General features: G+C 48.9%; 1 protein-coding gene across 9 annotated transcripts in view; it reads left to right on the top strand.

The window, feature by feature from the left end:
- Positions 1-17,475, top strand: part of cobl (cordon-bleu WH2 repeat protein) — a 40,345-nt gene that overhangs the window by 5,636 nt on the left and 17,234 nt on the right. For 4 of the 9 annotated variants that reach the window (XM_081695647.1, XM_081695643.1, XM_081695640.1 and 1 more), the window contains exons 3-9: positions 4,894-5,088; positions 6,128-6,338; positions 8,525-8,753; positions 9,241-9,285; positions 10,028-10,119; positions 10,476-10,550; positions 12,440-12,601. In XM_081695647.1, coding sequence (XP_081551773.1) covers positions 4,894-5,088; positions 6,128-6,338; positions 8,525-8,753; positions 9,241-9,285; positions 10,028-10,119; positions 10,476-10,550; positions 12,440-12,601 — 1,009 coding nt within the window. Of the gene's footprint in view, positions 1-3,198; positions 3,302-4,893; positions 5,089-6,127; positions 6,339-8,524; positions 8,754-9,240; positions 9,286-10,027; positions 10,120-10,475; positions 10,551-12,439; positions 12,602-17,475 lie in introns of all 9 variants that reach the window. The other 5 variants (XM_081695648.1, XM_081695644.1, XM_081695642.1 and 2 more) reach the window with 4 other exon arrangements.

Raw genomic sequence — 17,475 nt, 5'->3', positions numbered from 1 at the left:
TCATCGGGGGAGGGGGAGATGGCACGGTGTAATAGATTTTAGAACAAGCCAGAAGCACCCAGTCAGGGTTGCTTTGTGTTGGTCCTCTAAAAGCAGCCGTGTTGTGAGCTTGGCTGTTCCGTCCACCTGGAAGGGCTCTGGGAGCTCGGCATGTCGGGTGGGGGGGCTGCTGTGCAGCAAAGGGGGCGGGGCTTCTTTGCTGACCCTGTAACCAGAGAGTGAGGGTAGCATGCCTAGAAACGGCAAACAAATGCCAGAGAGGAGTCGCACGCCCCCCCGATGCCAGCAACGCCTGGGTCATTCACACTCTGTGAGTTGCCCCAGAATTAATTAGCAGCGGCTAGGGTGGAGTGCCCATGCCTGCTCCCTCTTTCTTACTCTTTTCATTCGTTTGTCTAGCTCTCATTCTGTTTTTTTGGGGGGGGGGTGGTTTGGTCCCTTTTCTCTGTGTCTGTGTCTTTTTTTTTTTTTTTACTCTCTTGATCTGTCTCTCTTGCTGTCTCTCTCTCTCTTAGTGTCTCTCTGTTCCTGTCTCTTAGGGTGTAAATATAGGTTGCTAAGTGAGCCCCACAGACCCAGGAGGCATGCAGTTGTTGATTTGGTGTGTTGAGAGGCTGAGGGTGAAGGAACTTTGCTCCACTACAGCAACAGCAATACAAATAGAAACTCACAAGGTCCTCATCTAGTTCTCAGTAAGTGGCAACGTGTGCTGTAAAGAAAGAAGCCTATTAAAGGTGATTTAGGGTCGCAGAAAAAATCTGGGAGCAGTTTTTTCCAGAATAGCCATTCTGTTCCTATCAGTCATTCAGACATCTTCAGCCAAAAAAAAAAAAAAGAAATTCCACCGGCAATTGGAAATTTATGTAAACGTGTTCTTTTTAATTTATGTTAAACCAAAAAATATTCCACTTCATAAGCACTACATCCATTTTCAGTTTCTTGCTCTGGTCTTCCAGAGTGCCTTCGTCCTGTCAGGTCGTCATTTTTAGCTGCTTGTCTGAGGAAACGTTGACTAACTGTTCCCATGGCGCCCGCTGCTCTGTGATTCGCCCTGTTGCCCTGACCTAAAACGGACGAGGCCCGAACAGAGGCAGGATTAATGCGCTCCAATAAAGCGGCTATTGTTGGCCCGCGCGCTCGGCCGGGGCCAGGAGCCAGGGCGGGCCCTCCTACGAGCAGGTGGAGGGGGTTTGGTTTGCCCCGTGCTGCCTCGGACAGCCCACTTCCTGTGGCACGAGGAAAATGAATCTCCCAGGTGGCTTTTTTAATACGTGGCCTACCTAAAAGTCGATCCACAAAAACAAACATCCAGCCGTGGTGTTTTTCCTCGGGAGGTCCACAGTCCAGCGGTGTCCTACTATGGAACACATGCTGCTGGCCTCCTCGTCTCCGTGGCTGCACGTCGCAGGGAGCAACACCTTGCAAAGTGACACAGCAAGTCATATTGTCATAGTTCAGATGTTTGCGTGAAAGCTGCTGGCATTTGGGGTGGGTCCAAGTTACTTTATGCTTTAGACCCCCTTAAGCACTTTTCAAAAGTGGCGTCTAAATCATGTGAAATGCTGCCTTCTGCACACCACTCGCCCATTGCAGACCACCGTCCCATTGCAGACCACCGGCATCGGAAAACTTTCACCTTTGATGCCAACTTTTCAGCTGCAAGCCGCAGCAAGATATTCTCCTCTAAAGTAGACGGAAGCGAAGCGGGTCATTCAAACACTTCCCGTGAGAAGAGAGCAGAAGGCCAGGAGTGTGCTGCCCTTGTCCCATCTGTGGTATTGCAGCGAGCTGTGTCTCACTGCCTGTGTTGTGCGAGTAGGCCAGACTGGTGTTTTTGCCATGGCGAAATCGCCAGCTATGGCAGATGGAAACAGAGAGACGCACACGTGCCGAGCAACAGTTTATCTTATGGTCGCCGTCGCCGTCCCTGTTGCCATAGCTACTCAAGTCTGTATTGGTATCGCGACGTGATGTGGCCTGTTTTGCGTCTTTGCCCTCTGCCATCTTTGAGCTCCTGCATTTGTATCAAACTTTTCACCGTTTGCAGTCACGTTGTGCTTGTTTGCATGTCATTTGCATGATTGAAATAGTTTCTTTGTCAGTGTGAATTTAATTAGTCTACTCGCACCACCTCAAAGGGGGCTTGGATCTCAAGTAAGTAAAAATGTTCCTCTAAAGTCTTTAGCCGGGGGGGTATGGAAGAGCCGAGAGAGGGAGGGTGTGAGGGAGTGGTATCTGATTTGAGTCATGGAATGATCTGGCACCCACGCGAAACTCTTAAATGCTAATCTCTTAATCAGCCTAGCTGGCCAGTGGTTCGTTCAGAGAACTTGGTTGTTAGATTGTTGTGTGATAGACGCCCATGTCCTGAGCCACAAAAAAACTTTGCTACTGTTACTAAACTAGTTCAAAAGCTACTCATCATCTTGCTCTCGGCTTCTTCTAGTTCTTCTACGTTTAATCAACTGACGGACTTGTCTGAGTCCCTTTTGGCAATTTTGGATGAAATAAAATTGCTATTTCTTCTCAAATTGAATAATGCACACTGTTAAAGATTATCTGGAAGTGCAATGAAAGTGTTACTAGTCACACATTAAAAGCCCAGTGGTCTGGAAAAGCCTAGAGAGATCCATTAGTAACCCAGTCGTGCCAGAGGCGAGGGCGGATTCGGGAGAGCCACCTGGGAAAGCGCGCGTTTCCTGCTCTGCCATTGCGGCTGGCGCGGGCCTGAACGACTCTTTGTTGGAGGGGCCGTGCTATCCGACCGGTTGCTGAGCTCCAGACAAGAGTGCACTTTCACAGCGTGCCTTCCTGACAGCACCGGAGGTGAGCCCACCCACACGAGGGAACAGCGGCCCGAGCCAACGACAAGGTCTCATCGGGTTACGTTCACACCCGCCTCCGTCCAACTAACCGATGGCCGTCGCAGCTCTGGGAGTCACCGTCCCTGGAGTTCCTCCTTTAGCAAATGCCCCTTAAATCTTCTGGCTCACCTTGATCAGTACGACCCCGCATGCTGCGTTGCTTCGCTATTCTGTTGACTGCACTTCACAAAGGGTGCAGGCCGTTCTTGATTGCATAATGGCGCACTGACACAAGAGGGCGATGACATTAGAGCACGAGGCCTTTATTAATAATTAGCCAGCTGAGGCTGAGGTCTAAACACCGTGGCACACGCCTTCACATTCCTCCCAACAGCTGTCCGGGACACGCCGTCCTTCCCAGCTCTGACTCGGGACCTCGCAGGGTCTCCTAACCCTCGGAAGACCTGACCACAAGTGGAGGCCAGAGCTACGTTGAAGTGAGTCGGACGACCTGGTCGCATACAGATCTTTGCTCTCTCTAAAGAATGTAGCGCGACTAGTGTGAACAAAACGTCAGCCGTTCGCTTGGCAGAAGTGGTGTCTGGGTTCTGTGAAACTCACTTTAAGTCGCATTTAGTGTTGATGAGACATTTGTGAATGATTCTGATTCTGTCCTCTCTCAAGGTCTGTCTGTTCCTAATTATGTAAGGTGGTGGTGGTGGTGGTAGTATACCTTTTGTCTATGGACAGCATTTTGGCTTTCTGTGGTTAGATTTGAAAGGATTTCCTCTGAGTGTCTTAAAGCCACATATTTGTCTTCACTGTTGCTAACTCGAATGGGAACCGGTTGACTGGATTCAGCTGTTGTTAAAAAAAAAAAAAAAAAATACACATGGTGGCAGTGGACAAGTTTCAAGAGAGGTTAATAAGGTTTGAAAGTTAATACTCCACCAAACGTAACTCAGAATTGCTGTGCAGTGTACATTTGTTGGAGAAAAGAACTGGGCAAAGATTGCATAGTCTTTGCTCACCTTTCTGTCAAGTGCAACACAGTAACAAATCCAGTATCACCAAAGTTATGAAATCAAGATTAACTGAATACCTTCAATATTTGCTGTATTCGTTGAGGGAGTATGCACAAATGAAAGGTTGATCTGAACATTTGCTGCTTTGGGGTGTATCGCTATCTTCTAGCAATGTTTATTGAGTTTGGTAAATCCCCCATTGTTCCTTCCATATCTCGAAGACTGTATCATTGAAATATGGTACATGTGATCTCTGAGAATTGGTGCACATTTTTCCTTAGTGTAAACACTTATTTCTTCTCTAAAATGTTGGTGAGAAGTTTAATTTTGAGTTTTGTTTTGATCAACTTGAACTTGTGGTCATCTTTATTCTGGCCTTTTTATATAGAATGTGTGTGTGTGGGGGGGGGGGGGGTTGCTGATGGTGCTACAAAAAGAGGCTTGGCTCTAGTCTTTATCTGGGTGCTATTCGGGTTGCCAGCATGAGCTAGGCAGATAAGAAGTAAACCCTTTATTTTATGAGTGTGTAGAGTTTGCTATTGGCATTTTCTGACCACACTCAACCTGTCTTACGTTGCACGTTACACCGTAATCATGAAAGTCTTTTCTGTTGATTAGGATTCCACAAAGCAGGGATTAGTGTCCTCTATGGATCTCAGCATGTGATGTAGCCAGGCCTTCTGTTATCATCAAACATGAGTCTGAGAGAACCCATGTTCTTCCGCGGAATGCTGGGAGTGTTTCTTATTGGGAGATGCCTTGCATCAACGCCTACAAAGTCCCAGTACAAGACTCATAAAATAGGAGAATTGGTGAGCTGGAATGTTAATAATAGCCCGTTGTAGTGTTGAATTGTCATGGGCGTCGCCTTGGTTAATTTAGCTAGAATAAAACGGCTCCATGAGGTGAAAGACGATATGACATCAGTGGTGAATTGTTCAGGTTTTCTTGCTCAGTCTCTCCTGACAAACAAACCCCACACTGATACTGCACTTGTTTCTCAATGTCCTATGTCTGTCAAGTCATGTGACTGGCTTGCGCCTTCTCCCCGCTCCACCTCCCAGGAGGACAATGAAGGGCCGCGCCCCCCCGCCTCCTCCTGCCCCCCAGCCTGCACCTCGCAGGGTCTTCCGCAACGCCGTGCCCGACGGCGGTGGTCCTCCGGGAAGAGACGGCAAAGAGAACGCCCTGCGCCCCACCGTGGACCTCCACGTCACCCTGCCCGCCGGCTACCAGACCACCATCAACGCGGACGGCAGGTAAGGCGAGCGTCACCCGGAATTTTTCACCCCCGTGAGCTCCGACCGTGTTGGTGCATAATCACAGTCGTGAACTAACAGGTCACGTGACCTATTGTGTGAGAAGTAGCCTGAACCCTCCCCTCTAGGGAATGGTCACGGCTCACCTGGCTTTGTGATCAAAGCACCTCAGCCTAACAAAGAGCTGTCAAAAGAAGGGCTATTTATGTAGTGGCGGACCATTGAGGAGGTAAACGAATCTCCGCTTCCCTGTTTGCTGACGAGCGATTACACAGGTGAGATAAGGTTGCCTTCAGGTGCGCTATAAACGAGAACGGTGTCTTTTCTCGCTCTGACGAGGCGAAACGTCTCGCAGAGGTGCATGGGAGGGCGGGAGGGCGGGATGTCGGCGCAGTCATGTTATTTATATCTTGCAGTTTCGGTATGACTCGGGATGTGAGAGAATTTATTTAGAACTAGGTTAGATTAGACTTGATTAGATTTGCTGTCAGCCAGAGAGGTTGGTGTTACTGCGGTGTAACACGGACAGGTACACGCATCACATACATGCAGCGCTCACGTGGGTCCAAGTACAAGAAATTTGCTTGGGAATGGGCTGCACAGTTCTGGCCAATCTTGACGCACCACATTCCAACCCTACTTTAGAAACAGACTCTACAAAGTTATGCATTTGCATATATTTCCATCACCCAATTAAAATATTTGACGTTTATTCTGGTCACGAAAGCAAATGTTGAAAATTGCTCAAGTCATACAATTGGTACGTTGCTTAATGAATGATATAATCCCAACATTGCTTCACAAATGATATTGATTGCTTGCAAGTATAGGGGTTAAGATACTAAGACCAGTGTTCATGATTACTGCTTTATGTAACACCTGTAATAAAAGAAGGTCTCTTTCTCTCTTGTGCCATCTCTCTCTCCCTCCTGCATCACATGGTGTAATTACGCGTTTTTCTATTGGTGCTAAAGACCAGGTAACTCTAGCCCTGGTATCCTCCCACTCCCTCTCTCTCCCTCTCGCCCTCCCTCTGCAGGAAAGCTCTGATGGACCTGCTGGTGGACTTGTGCAGTCAGTACCGCCTGAATCCGGCGTATCACACCCTGGAGCTGCTCTCGCCTGAGGCCCAACCCGTGGCCTTCAAGCCCAATGCCCTGCTGGGCACTCTGGATGTGTCCTGCGTCCTCATCAAGGAGCGGGTGGTGGAGGAGCGCGTGCTGAGGAAGCCCCCACCCAAAGTGCCCGAGGTGAGGCTCGCCTGGCCGACCGACACCTTCTCTGTGCCTGTTCCGCTCGAACGGCGAAGTGGCACCCCCACCCCCACCCCAGGCCTTTGATGGGGTGCTGTGGTGTTACGCGATCTTTGTACTGGCGGCTTTTAGCAGCAGGATCGAGTGACTCCCCGTTAAAGGTCCTCGGATAAAGTGTTTGGCGTCGGTGGTACAGACTGCTGTGTATTGCACGAAAGGTTACCCCTTTGGTTTACTGAACTACTCATACAAATCCAGTGTCTTCATGCTCCAGTGGGGCAGACGCAGAGTGCTGGTCTCCAACAAGGCTTCTCCAACCTTTTTTTGCACTCAACAGCAACGGTGTGCGATGGCCAGTCGTTTCATTATCTATGTCTATGTGCTCGACCGTTCTCGCCTCTGACTTTGCACAAGGCGCGGAGCTGCAGAGACGTCTCGTAGCGACAGAGAAACGCGGTGGGTGGGCAGGCCCATCTCACTGAAAGCACTGTCACGTGCCTCTGGACAAACAGTGCAGCAAGCAGACGCTGTGGTGGTCACACGGGCCGCTCGGTCCCCGCCCAGCTGCTGGAAGCTCCGCCCCTCCTGCTCCAGTGTCCCTTCTCTTGTCTCTTGCTCTCTCTCTCTTTCTTTCTTTCTCTCTCTCTCCTTCTCTCCCTCCCTCCTGATGTAGTAAATTTTTAATGCCACCTTCACCTTTAGTTACCATGCATTATTGCTGTCTCTCCCTTTCTGTGGCTGTGCTGGAGCTCTGTCCTCCACGCGCCCCGACCTTTGACCGCCCCGAAAGAATCCTGGCAGGGCTTTGACCTCTGCTTGCTTGTGTCATGGCAACAGAACATTACACATTCAGTATTTACACTGAAAATAGAGGTGCTTTTGCTTATAGAGCTGCAGAGCTGATGCAGAAGGCACATAATGTATTTCAGGCACTGAGGAAAAGGAACCAAAAGCCAAGCCGTGTTATATTAGTAGTTTTTCCGTCTATTCTTAGACATTTGTTATTGCAGCCAAATATGCACACTTACTTATAAGAAGTAAAAAAAAACCAAAAAAAAAAAAAAAACCCCAAAACTTTACAACTTTTATTAGTTTGTTTCCTTGAGAACGGTAGTTGACATTTTATGAGGTTCAACCTGACGTGCTATCAGAGAGTCACCAAGCATGATGAGCGCAGCTAAAAAGGGTGTGCGTTTGTGTGTGCGTGCGCATGCATCCAAGGTTCAAATAGAGTTTTGTCTGACACCGTAACACTACCACAGATAGGACGATACGTGTGAAAGCCGTGCGAGTATAAGCAATATGAGTTTAAGTTGTTTATCAGTGGTGTGTATGAGTATACGTTTTATGTGCTTGCGTGTGTATGTGCCAGTTTCCCACACTATGCAACTGCATAAATAAATACTGGTGATGAGGCACACAGGTTAGTTCTCACGTCCCACCTGAGTTTTCTGTGGTGTTTGTTTTTATCATGATGCTGAGTGATGGTGGTAGCCAAGCCAGACATTGTATCTAAAGAGATATGCTCTGTAAGCATGCAGGCCCACTGTTGCTATGGTGATGGCAGTAAGTGTAGTGCCGACGTAGAGACTGTGGACATGCACTGTGGTGCCGTTGCCTATGAAATGAAAGGATGGGGTAAGTTTGCGGTATTTTTATCACGAGGCATAAAGTCACGTGTACGCTGAGCGCTCCATCGATGTCCTGCTTCCCAAACCTTTCCAAAGCCCACTGCCTGTGGAACATCTGGGGTGGTTTGTGGCACGGCCTTCTCCAGCTCCCACATTTAATCTCATGGAAAAAGCCACTCTGCAGACAAGCACACGTGCAAGCACGCTGAAATCGGCCAACACCAGGCAGCAGTGTGTCATGAGAAAGGAGGCTCCTTGGGTCTTCCAGCCTGTATTTGGAAAACGCAGTTCAGTGAACACTACAATACCATTCCATTATAGGAGAAAATACCATAACGCTATAGCAGTAGTAAATAAAATACCACACTACAGTAGTACCAAAAACACCACACTATAGTAGTAAACACCATGATGTTGTATTAATAGTAAGAACTATTTTTGTTTTCCCAGTCCTGGATTTAACTCTCCTGGCATGAATACAGATACTTCTCCAATGCTAAACCCTTTCTAACGTGAAGTCTGTCCATCTCTCTTTGTGTGTGCATGGTGCAGAAGACCGTGCGCCTGGTGGTGAACTACCACCAGGGCCAGAAGGCGGTTGTGAGGGTGAGGCTCTCTGAGCCCCTGCGCTCCCTCCTGCCAGTCATCTGCCAGAAGTGCGAGCTCGATCCCGCCCACGTGCTCCTGCTCCGCGACCGCCTTGCCGCCCACGAGCTGGACCTGTGCCAATCCCTTGCCGAGCTGGAGATCCGCGAGCTCTACGCCTTCGACCAGACCCTGGGTAACGGCACACAGCCATCCTGAGACACTGTGGGTGAAGTTGGGGGGGGGGGTATTGTTAAAGCAGTATTGGTGTTTTTTTGCCTGGTATGGAATGTAGGGTTGTTGCTTATATCAGGAGAAATGGGCCGCTGGCCTTTTTAGAGCACCAGGCTGGGTCACGGTTCGCTGGAGCGTCCGGGAAGCCTGGCGCTGGTTTCAGGCTCCAGAACAGACTGTACAGGCTGAATGTTTCCTCATTACTGTCACACAAAAGCTGCTCAAACAGGACACACACAGGAACACAGGGCCTGTAAGGTGCTACACTCTCTTTCGCTATCTGTCTCTCACTGTTGTTCTCGCGCACACACACACACACACACACACCCTCCTTCCAAGCCACAGGGTACTTCCTGTTGGGGGGCAGGTGGGGGGTCTCTGCATGTCAGGCCCTCTCATACCTCTTGCCTCTGAGCACTAAACATCCCACCTGTGTCGTTTCTTTCCAGCTCTTCAGACTAAAATGGCTTCGTCTCCTTCCCTCAATCATTCAGGTACCACCTGCAGCAAGACTCCTAACGCTTGCCAGCTGAGTTCTGCATGTCTGAGTGATCTGCGGCCCTCCTTAGAGCAGCACTAACTCCACCCCCCACCCCCATGCTTCCGAAAATGCGCTTCAGCCGTTCTTAACACGTGCTAGCATTCATCTCGTTCAGGTTGCTCTTCGCCACACTGAACGCTTGCAGGGTAGCACATTATTCTGTGGGCTTTGCAGCAACGTAGCATTGTGGCACCATCTACTGGAAGAATGCTGCCAGTACCCATTTCTCTGCGGTATATGCGTGAGCCCTAAAAGACACCTATTCCTTAACAGAGTTTGACAGGAAAGTAAATCGAGCTTGAGTGGCTAGCTTCTGTCACACCAGAGGCCATTTTAGACCTTCCACCAAACCCCAACTGTGCGAGTTTAGAAAGCATCCGTAGACACCAGCTGCGTATCCACTGACCATATGAACGTGCTGGCCTCTTCCAGAGATAGGACTGCTTCCACAAGCTAACCCCTCTACCAGAGCCTAGCTAATGCGAGCATGCCGTCCACGCAGTGTGTTCCATGGTGTTGTCGTTTTAGCGGCATCTCTGGATGGTTACTTGTGGGTTACAGGAGGCTGTAGGTCTGCAGCTTGTGCGTATTCGGGTGCTGTTGGTACATCGCAGTAAGCTGCAGGAGATGTATGACACAGTGGGTGACCGAGGGACTGTTGGCGGGGGGGTGGGGGATTTGTGTTTTTTATTTAGTAGAGACTCTTCACTCTCCTACGGGGAGAGTCAGCGGAACAGAAAAGAAGGGGCTTCTGGGCTTGTTCAAGTTCAATCGCAGGAAGTCTAAGGTAAAGGACACGCTTGCACGCGCACACGCACACCTACACATCTACTGATATCAGTGTTGGCATCACTGCATGCTTCTCGCTCTTGAAAAGAATATTTTTTTTTTTTAGTAACATGCAATAGTCAGAAGGTTTAGTCTGGTTCTGTCTAGTTGTCTAGACTGTCTAGTAAACCCTACAAAAAATAATGAAGAGCTCCCCGTTTTGTCTCTGAAAGTTTTTCATCGTTATCACCATCAGATAATGTGGCAGACAGGAAGTCCCCTTTTCTTTCTGGCTGTACATGGTTAGAGTGTGGCGGGTGCTGTAGTGTGATGCCTAGCGCCCCTTGGGTGCCATTGTTGCGCTCCCTGTTTCAGACAGAAGAGCTGGGCTCTGAGGACATGGATGAGCTCGATGATAGTGTTACGCACAGTACAGACACTTGCGTGAATGTAAGTACTAACCCTTGTGTCCCTCTGCCCTGTCGCTAACACACCCCGTATTTCACATTCGTCCTTTGTCTCTGCGCTTTCTGTTTCTTGGAATCACACTAACTAAATTGAATAATAAATATTTTCCATATATTATTGTTCGTGTTTAAATGCGTTCAGGGGTTCAAATATTTGCATATGGAATATTTAAATATTTGCACATGTTGTTTCTTGTCTGTTTGCATGCATGCTGTCCACCAGCTCTGTACTCAGTCACAGGGTGAAAATGGTGATCATATTCGTGGCTGGTTTGATTTGGACTTTTTTTTCCTGGAAATCTGACACTTTTTCAAACCTTAACCTAATTTAAAGGACACTCTGCTTGCAAGTTAAGGCTAATGGACTGCTGGTTTTTAAACTCTCTATGCCACTAGGTGGCAGTAGACACAAAGTAATTTTTTTTTTTTAGCATATGCAGCGCCCTAAGCATGCTGCCTTGTGTGTTTGGCGTTCAGGTGCATAGACCTCAAGACTAAAACACAGGAGGAGATCTTTTTATTGTGAAGACTGCCTTTAGACTGTACTTGCAGCATATTAACTTTGGAACATGGTGAACCATTTTTAACTCTTGAGCAGCTCCTGAGTTGCTTTCAGGACAGCGTGGTCCTTTGTACGTCAATTTGGTGCCGGGGCCTTTGAGCAAAGAGGTCAGACTGCTCTGGGTGGATCCCTGCAGGAGACACTGCTGTCGAGCCGTCTAGTGCAGACGAGGCCCTACAGAAAGAAGACGCACCCACAAGCTAGCATGATGTCCATGGGTCGGTGTGCCCTGTATTCACGCGTGATTATGTGCACCGTGTTTAACCCCCTGCCACAGACAGCCAAGTATCAGATTGTTTGTTTGTTTTTTCTCACACTTTTTTTTTTTTTTTTTGGTCCTGATTGCATAACCTGCCCTTCGCGGTTCCTGCTATGAACATTCCATTCTGAGAGCAGGATACAGAGAGTATGCGTGCCTGTGCGTGCATGCGCGTGTGCAGTTTGGAACGGGCGGAAGTGTGTGTGAGAGTTTGTGCCGTTTAAACATGCGCCAGGCAGCCTGCTCGATTCATGGAGGCGCTGAGCCGCTGCTCCCTGCCTGACGGAGCTCTAAACCCGTCAGCGTTTGTGCGTCCACCGTCACTCGGCACACACTGAGTAGGCCTCTCTGGCTCCGGCGCCCACGTGAACGAGGCGTCCCGCTGTCAGGATTCAGATTTTCAATCACGACCTCTTTTTCTGTGTGATTGCATTCATATGAAAGGCGGAAAGAAAGCGTTTCACGGCACTCCGAGTCTTAATCCTGACGGGCGCCCCGTGCAGTAAAGTTGCTTCTGCTCTCTCCTCCTGCCTCTCTGCTGTGCGTGTGCGTGTTGTACTTGGAAAACTGGCTGAACACTAGTGATCCAGTGTACACACACGCCCCGTCGTCAACGCCAGGAATGTCTCACATGCAGCTCGGACGTACTGGACCAGAGACAACTCCTCCGTTTACTTGACAGCGCTGAGCCCTCTGGACACCTCCCTCTCTCTTTCTCTCTCGCTCTCTCTCTCTCTCTTTTGCTCCCTCCCTCCCTCTCTGCTATGCTTTTGGTACAGGCGGTTTGCTGATATCATAACTCTTGCTGCTGCTGTTCCCCAGACTGTGTTTTATGTCACACGAGCCCAGAGTTACCTAAACATCATTGTAACCGTATCTTATACCACATCTATCTCAAGTGTGTGTGTGTTGGGTCCCTGCTAGATCAGTGGAAGTGCTCTCACACTCTGTGTCTCCTTAGCATCACCCTGCCTCCCACCCCAGGTGATCGCACTCTCAAAGGTGCTTCAGGTGGCATGTGTGACCCCCGTGCTTGTGTGTTCTCTTCCAGGGCTTGTCTATGGTGGGTGGGCCATGTGTGGAGGTGCGGCCCAACACTCTGGGTCAGTCACAGTCTGCGATGAACCTCTCAAGGCTCTCCCCCAAAATGGACCGCAAGAAACGCCATGCTCCGCCCCCACCGCACACACCCGTGAGCTGTCCGGACTCACAGGTGAGTGCTGGGACACGTGAGCACACGTGTGCAGCAGTGCTGGACTATCAGTTTCTCTCACTCACACATACACACACACACACACTCATGATGAACATGTACAGGTCTGTCCACATACATTGTCACATTTTGCTTTGGAGCTGTACAAGGATCTCCGGTGAATAAGGTGCCTATGCTAGTGTTTGGTGGGTGTGTGTGTGTGTGTGTGCGTGTGTAATGAGGGGAAGGAGGCGGGTGGTGTGTGTAATGAGAGGAAGGAGGCAGGTGGTGTGTGTGTTTGTGTGTGTGTGTGTGTGTGTAATGAGAGGAAGGAGGTGGGTGGTGTGTGTGTGTGTGTATAATGAGAAGAAGGAGGCAGGTGGTGTGTGTATATGAGAGGAAGGAGGTGGGTGGTGTGTGTGTGTATAATGAGAAGAAGGAGGCAGGTGGTGTGTGTAATGAGAGGAAGGAGGTGGGTGGTGTGTGTGTGTGTGTGTGTGTGTGTGTATAATGAGAAGAAGGAGGCGGGTGGTGTGTGTATATAATGAGAGGAAGGAGGTGGGTGGTGTGTAATGAGAGGAAGGAGGTGTGTGTGTGTGTGTGTGTGTGTGTGTGTGTGTGTGTGTGTGATATATATAATTATACACACACACACACACACACACACACACACACAACCTCCTTCCTCCTTTATATATATATAAAGAGGAAGGAGGTTGTGTGTGAGTGTATAATGCCAATATGCACCTTATTAAATGCAACAATCTAATAATAACAAATAAGAGCCAAAATTGCTGAGCTTAAATGAATCATTTGGTTACCACTGTTATTGTCTGCATTGTCACTGTCTGCTTAAGTAAAATGTAAAAAAATGTTTAAAAAAATCCCAAAAAACAACAATGGAAAACAAAACTTCTGCCGGTGCAGATTATCTCAAAATGCCATTTAATGGGCTGAATAATCAGTCAACCACCGCCTGTTATTTTCTATTATCTATGGTGAAAACCCTTTTAAGTGTACTGCTCGCTCCACCCAGGGTTCTCTCACTACGGACTATTGGCTCCACCCAGGGTTCTCTCACTACTGCTTGTCTACAGGAGACCTTAGATAAGGATGAGGGGGTCACCTTCATTCAGCTTCTGGAAAGGCTGCTATTACAAAACCTTGCATATCAATAGTTGCACGTTCATTCCCTTTGTACTTTTGTACTTGTGTACTTCAATGGCTCCTAGAATCCCACTCTGGTATATATATAACAGTGCCAGTTAGGCATACATGAGCTTCTGAAACGATTGGCAGCTTGTTCACTGATGAAGGGTCAGGGGTTGAGTTGTTCCTTTAGTGTACGTGTCAGTTCCACTGTTGTCTGGCTTGCAGAACTAACGACTCCCACTGTTGCCCCAGACCAATCGGGAGCAAGCTTGCTGACGGTGTAGTGTTTTCACAATCATGTCATTTCTCAGCTTGTTTGTGTGTGTGCGCGCCTGCACGCGCGCACGTGTGCATGTGCGTGTGTATTCGTGCACTCTCTTCAGCCTGTGTACCAAGCTGCAGTTCAGAATTTAAACAAATACTGGATCCATAAATCACACCCCTTGTGTATGTCAGTGTGTGTTAGGAAAAAAATGCTACTCCTAGACAGTTTATTCAAGATAACTCATGTTAAGTGTGTGTGTGGGTGGATGGGTCTACCTGTCTGTGTGGGTCCATGTGCGTGTGTATTTGTGCGCACGTGTGTGTGTGTGTGTGTGTGTGTGTGTGTACGTGTCTCTCCGTGTGTGCATGTCTGTGTGAGTGTGCACATACACATGTGCCGAGCAGACATTGACAGTTAAACCGGATGCTTAACCCAGCAGAGAGGCTGGAAATGGCAGAGTCTCTGGTCCTGGGTCAGACCCTGCAACCTCCCAACACTTGAGGCTCTTCCAACGCTATTGTGTGCTTCACGCTGCCCAAATCCTGCCCTTGGCTTGGTGGCCCACAACACAACCCAATTCTATAAAAGATCATGAATTAGGACTTTAATTGGACCATAAGTTCTGACATTACGATCGAAGTTGATCCAGGGATAATCAAACACTGATTAGACAGTGCTGATGTCACGTTCTGGCCTCTTCTTTAGCAGGAGACTGTGTGTGTGTGGTGATTTCCACCGTCAGGCTACACGTTGGTGCTTCACTGCACGTACTCCTGAGCGTGAGACATGAGTTGTTCGTGACGTCCCTTTCTCTGTCCCACTGCCTCTGTTTCCTGGTGTAACCTGACAGCTGCTACTTTACAGCTTCTCTTATTTTAGACCCGTCACTCATCCACAGCTTAGCTCACTGAGGGGCGGAACCTTGCAGAGAGCAAATGAACTGATCCCTGGTCAGAACGAGAAGCCTCATTTTCTGTCGCACTGAAAGTGGGATGCAATATTTTTTGTTGGAACTTTCTGGTAAGGTCTCGGTTCAGTTTGCACAGCCCGATGATGAGCCAAAGTCCTTGAGGTGTGTGTGTGTGTGTGTGTGTGTGTGTGTGTGTGTGTGTGGCATTAGAGAACATCTTTACATTGCATTAGCTCAAGTGAGCATTCTTATCTTTGATGTGGTAATGTACCATAGTGAGCTCAGCGTGGTGTATTTTGCAATGCCAGCAAAACGATATTTCTAGAGAAATCACGGCACAGTTGCGTGATTGCAGTGCTATGCTCAGGCAACTTCACATGTTTAGGCTGTCCTTTGCTGGTTGAACACGGTGTTGGCAGCAACGTTCAGCTAGGCTTTTCTGCTAATTATCCACGAATTAATAGGTCTTAAGGAGGTCTTTTGTTCCTGTTTCATATGAGCATACTTTCTCGGCCTGTTTTCCAGCGAGCAAGCGTTCTCGCGCCACAGTCGCCACGGTAACCATGCCCCCCCCCCACCTCCCCGAGCCTCTGGCAGTTCTTAGCAGCTGTTCTGGTTCCGTTTGATCCCTGATTCTTAGAAGCCCTAATGACCTCAACAAGGGTCCCAATCCTCTTTTGATTAACTTGACTCCCCCAAAGTGGGACGCCGGTCCGGCCAGTTTGTGCCGATCTCGGGTCCTACGGTATCGAGAGGGCGGTGCGGAGCCTCCTTGTCGAAGTTTAACACATGCTTTTTATTTATTATTATTTTATATTTATTTGCACACGAGGCATTTATTCCATGTGGATTCTCTTGCCAAACTCCACAGCTGGTCCGTACCTCCCCCAGGGCCATAAGCAAAACTTAAGGTGTGAATTTGATTTCATGCAGATGAATGCGAGACTTAGTTTGCTGATCTGCAGTTTTAAACACAGTTTTTCCATTAGCTTTGATCAATCATAAGTAGCTATATGTCACTCTCACAGAGTCACAGATCACAGCCCTGGAGCTGGCAAGCCAAACTAATAGATGCAAGGCAGTCAGACTACAAAGAGCCCTGCAAGCACACACATCTCCGACATGACTTCACCTGATTATTGTTCCTACAATTCCCTCTCATGGTGGTTGTTTTTCTCTTTTCGCGACAGACAGTTCTGCTTCATCCTTTCAATGAAGCTGTAGATGTTCAAATCTGCTTTGACAGGCGGGGGGAATCTATGCAGCTCGCGCAGTGAGCATACAGGGCCGCCCAGCTCCAACCGACTCGCATGATTTAAGCCAGCGCCACGGTCCGTGGCCGCGCGCCACTGAACCCGGAACAGTGCGTGGCCGTATGTTAAAGGGCGGAGGGCCAACTGAATTAAGGCCTGCTGTTGACCTCAAGATTCTGTTGCTACGTGCTAACTAACATTCTGTCCACAGCTACACTGTTGCACCTTGATGCTCTCGAAGCATCATGGCTCACGTTGGCCGTTTCTGCTACTTTGCAGAGGTTTCTCCCTCAGTGCTCTGCCACAGAGCCTGCCTTCCACGAGAGGCAGCCTTCACCTCATGGTGCGCGACACTCCGACCTCACAGTGCCCCGATGTACCAACCTCACGGCGCTCATGCCTCGATGTGCCACCCTCACACTCCCCTCAGAGGCAGCTGACTGCTAGACTGATTAGGTAGCGTGGCGAAAGGGTGGGGGCGTAACCCAGGAGAACAGGACAAAAATAAACCATGGAAAACAAGGAAGCCTGACCCCAGCCACGTGAGACAAGAAGGGAACATGCTGTTTACAGCGGCTCAGTCTCTCAGGGACGAAAATACCGCGCTCTTAGGAATGAAGAGATCACATAATCACGCGACCTTTATGGCCAGGTCTATGAGTTGCCCACGTGTGTTTGTTCTTCAGCATGGATGTTCATCGCAGCGATACCGAATTGGGATGGAATCTGAAGTTGGCTGCTCGTTTCTTCTTTGTGTCGAGCTGAGCGTTGTCCCTGAGACTGCCGTTCCAGTCTCAGCTGTGCCACATGCCTACTAGGGCTGGGCATGAATGTTGCTGACCTCATTCCTAATAGGAGAGAAAGGACAGGGTGCGCACTGGCGTGGTTCTCTGGACGGCTTTACATCACCCGGCGTGTCTGTCTCCTTCAGTGGGTATTCTTCCAGCCTGCCGGTGTTCGGGTCACTGAGTGGGTCTGGGGCCAGTCGTCCGGGCCAAACGGACTCCCCAGTGGCGTACTCGCAGGTTTCTGCAGTTCTTGGTTGGTCGGTTAAAAGAGACCTTTAACGTTGGCTGGGCCATGAGGTCTAGACTGGAAAACCTGACTTAGAACATGCATTATGTATACCATGACTTGGATCTGTCATGCATGTAAACACAGTGAAGTGTGTGTGTGTGTGTGTGTGTGTGTGTGTGTGTGTGTGTGTGGTTTGCACTTTAAAATGTAGCTTCTTCTGAAGCAGGTGTTTTAGCTCATGCAGCTTTGTTGCTTTGTGTAAAGCTTCAGCTTTAGTGCTGTCGGTAACACAAAGCAG

Source organism: Electrophorus electricus, chromosome 14, assembly GCF_041902795.1.
Source record: "Electrophorus electricus isolate QZ-2024a chromosome 14, ASM4190279v1, whole genome shotgun sequence".
In the NCBI taxonomy this organism is placed as follows: domain Eukaryota; kingdom Metazoa; phylum Chordata; class Actinopteri; order Gymnotiformes; family Gymnotidae; genus Electrophorus; species Electrophorus electricus.
The sequence above is the reverse complement of the archived record's forward strand: the minus strand, read 5'-3'. Positions and strand labels throughout refer to the sequence as shown.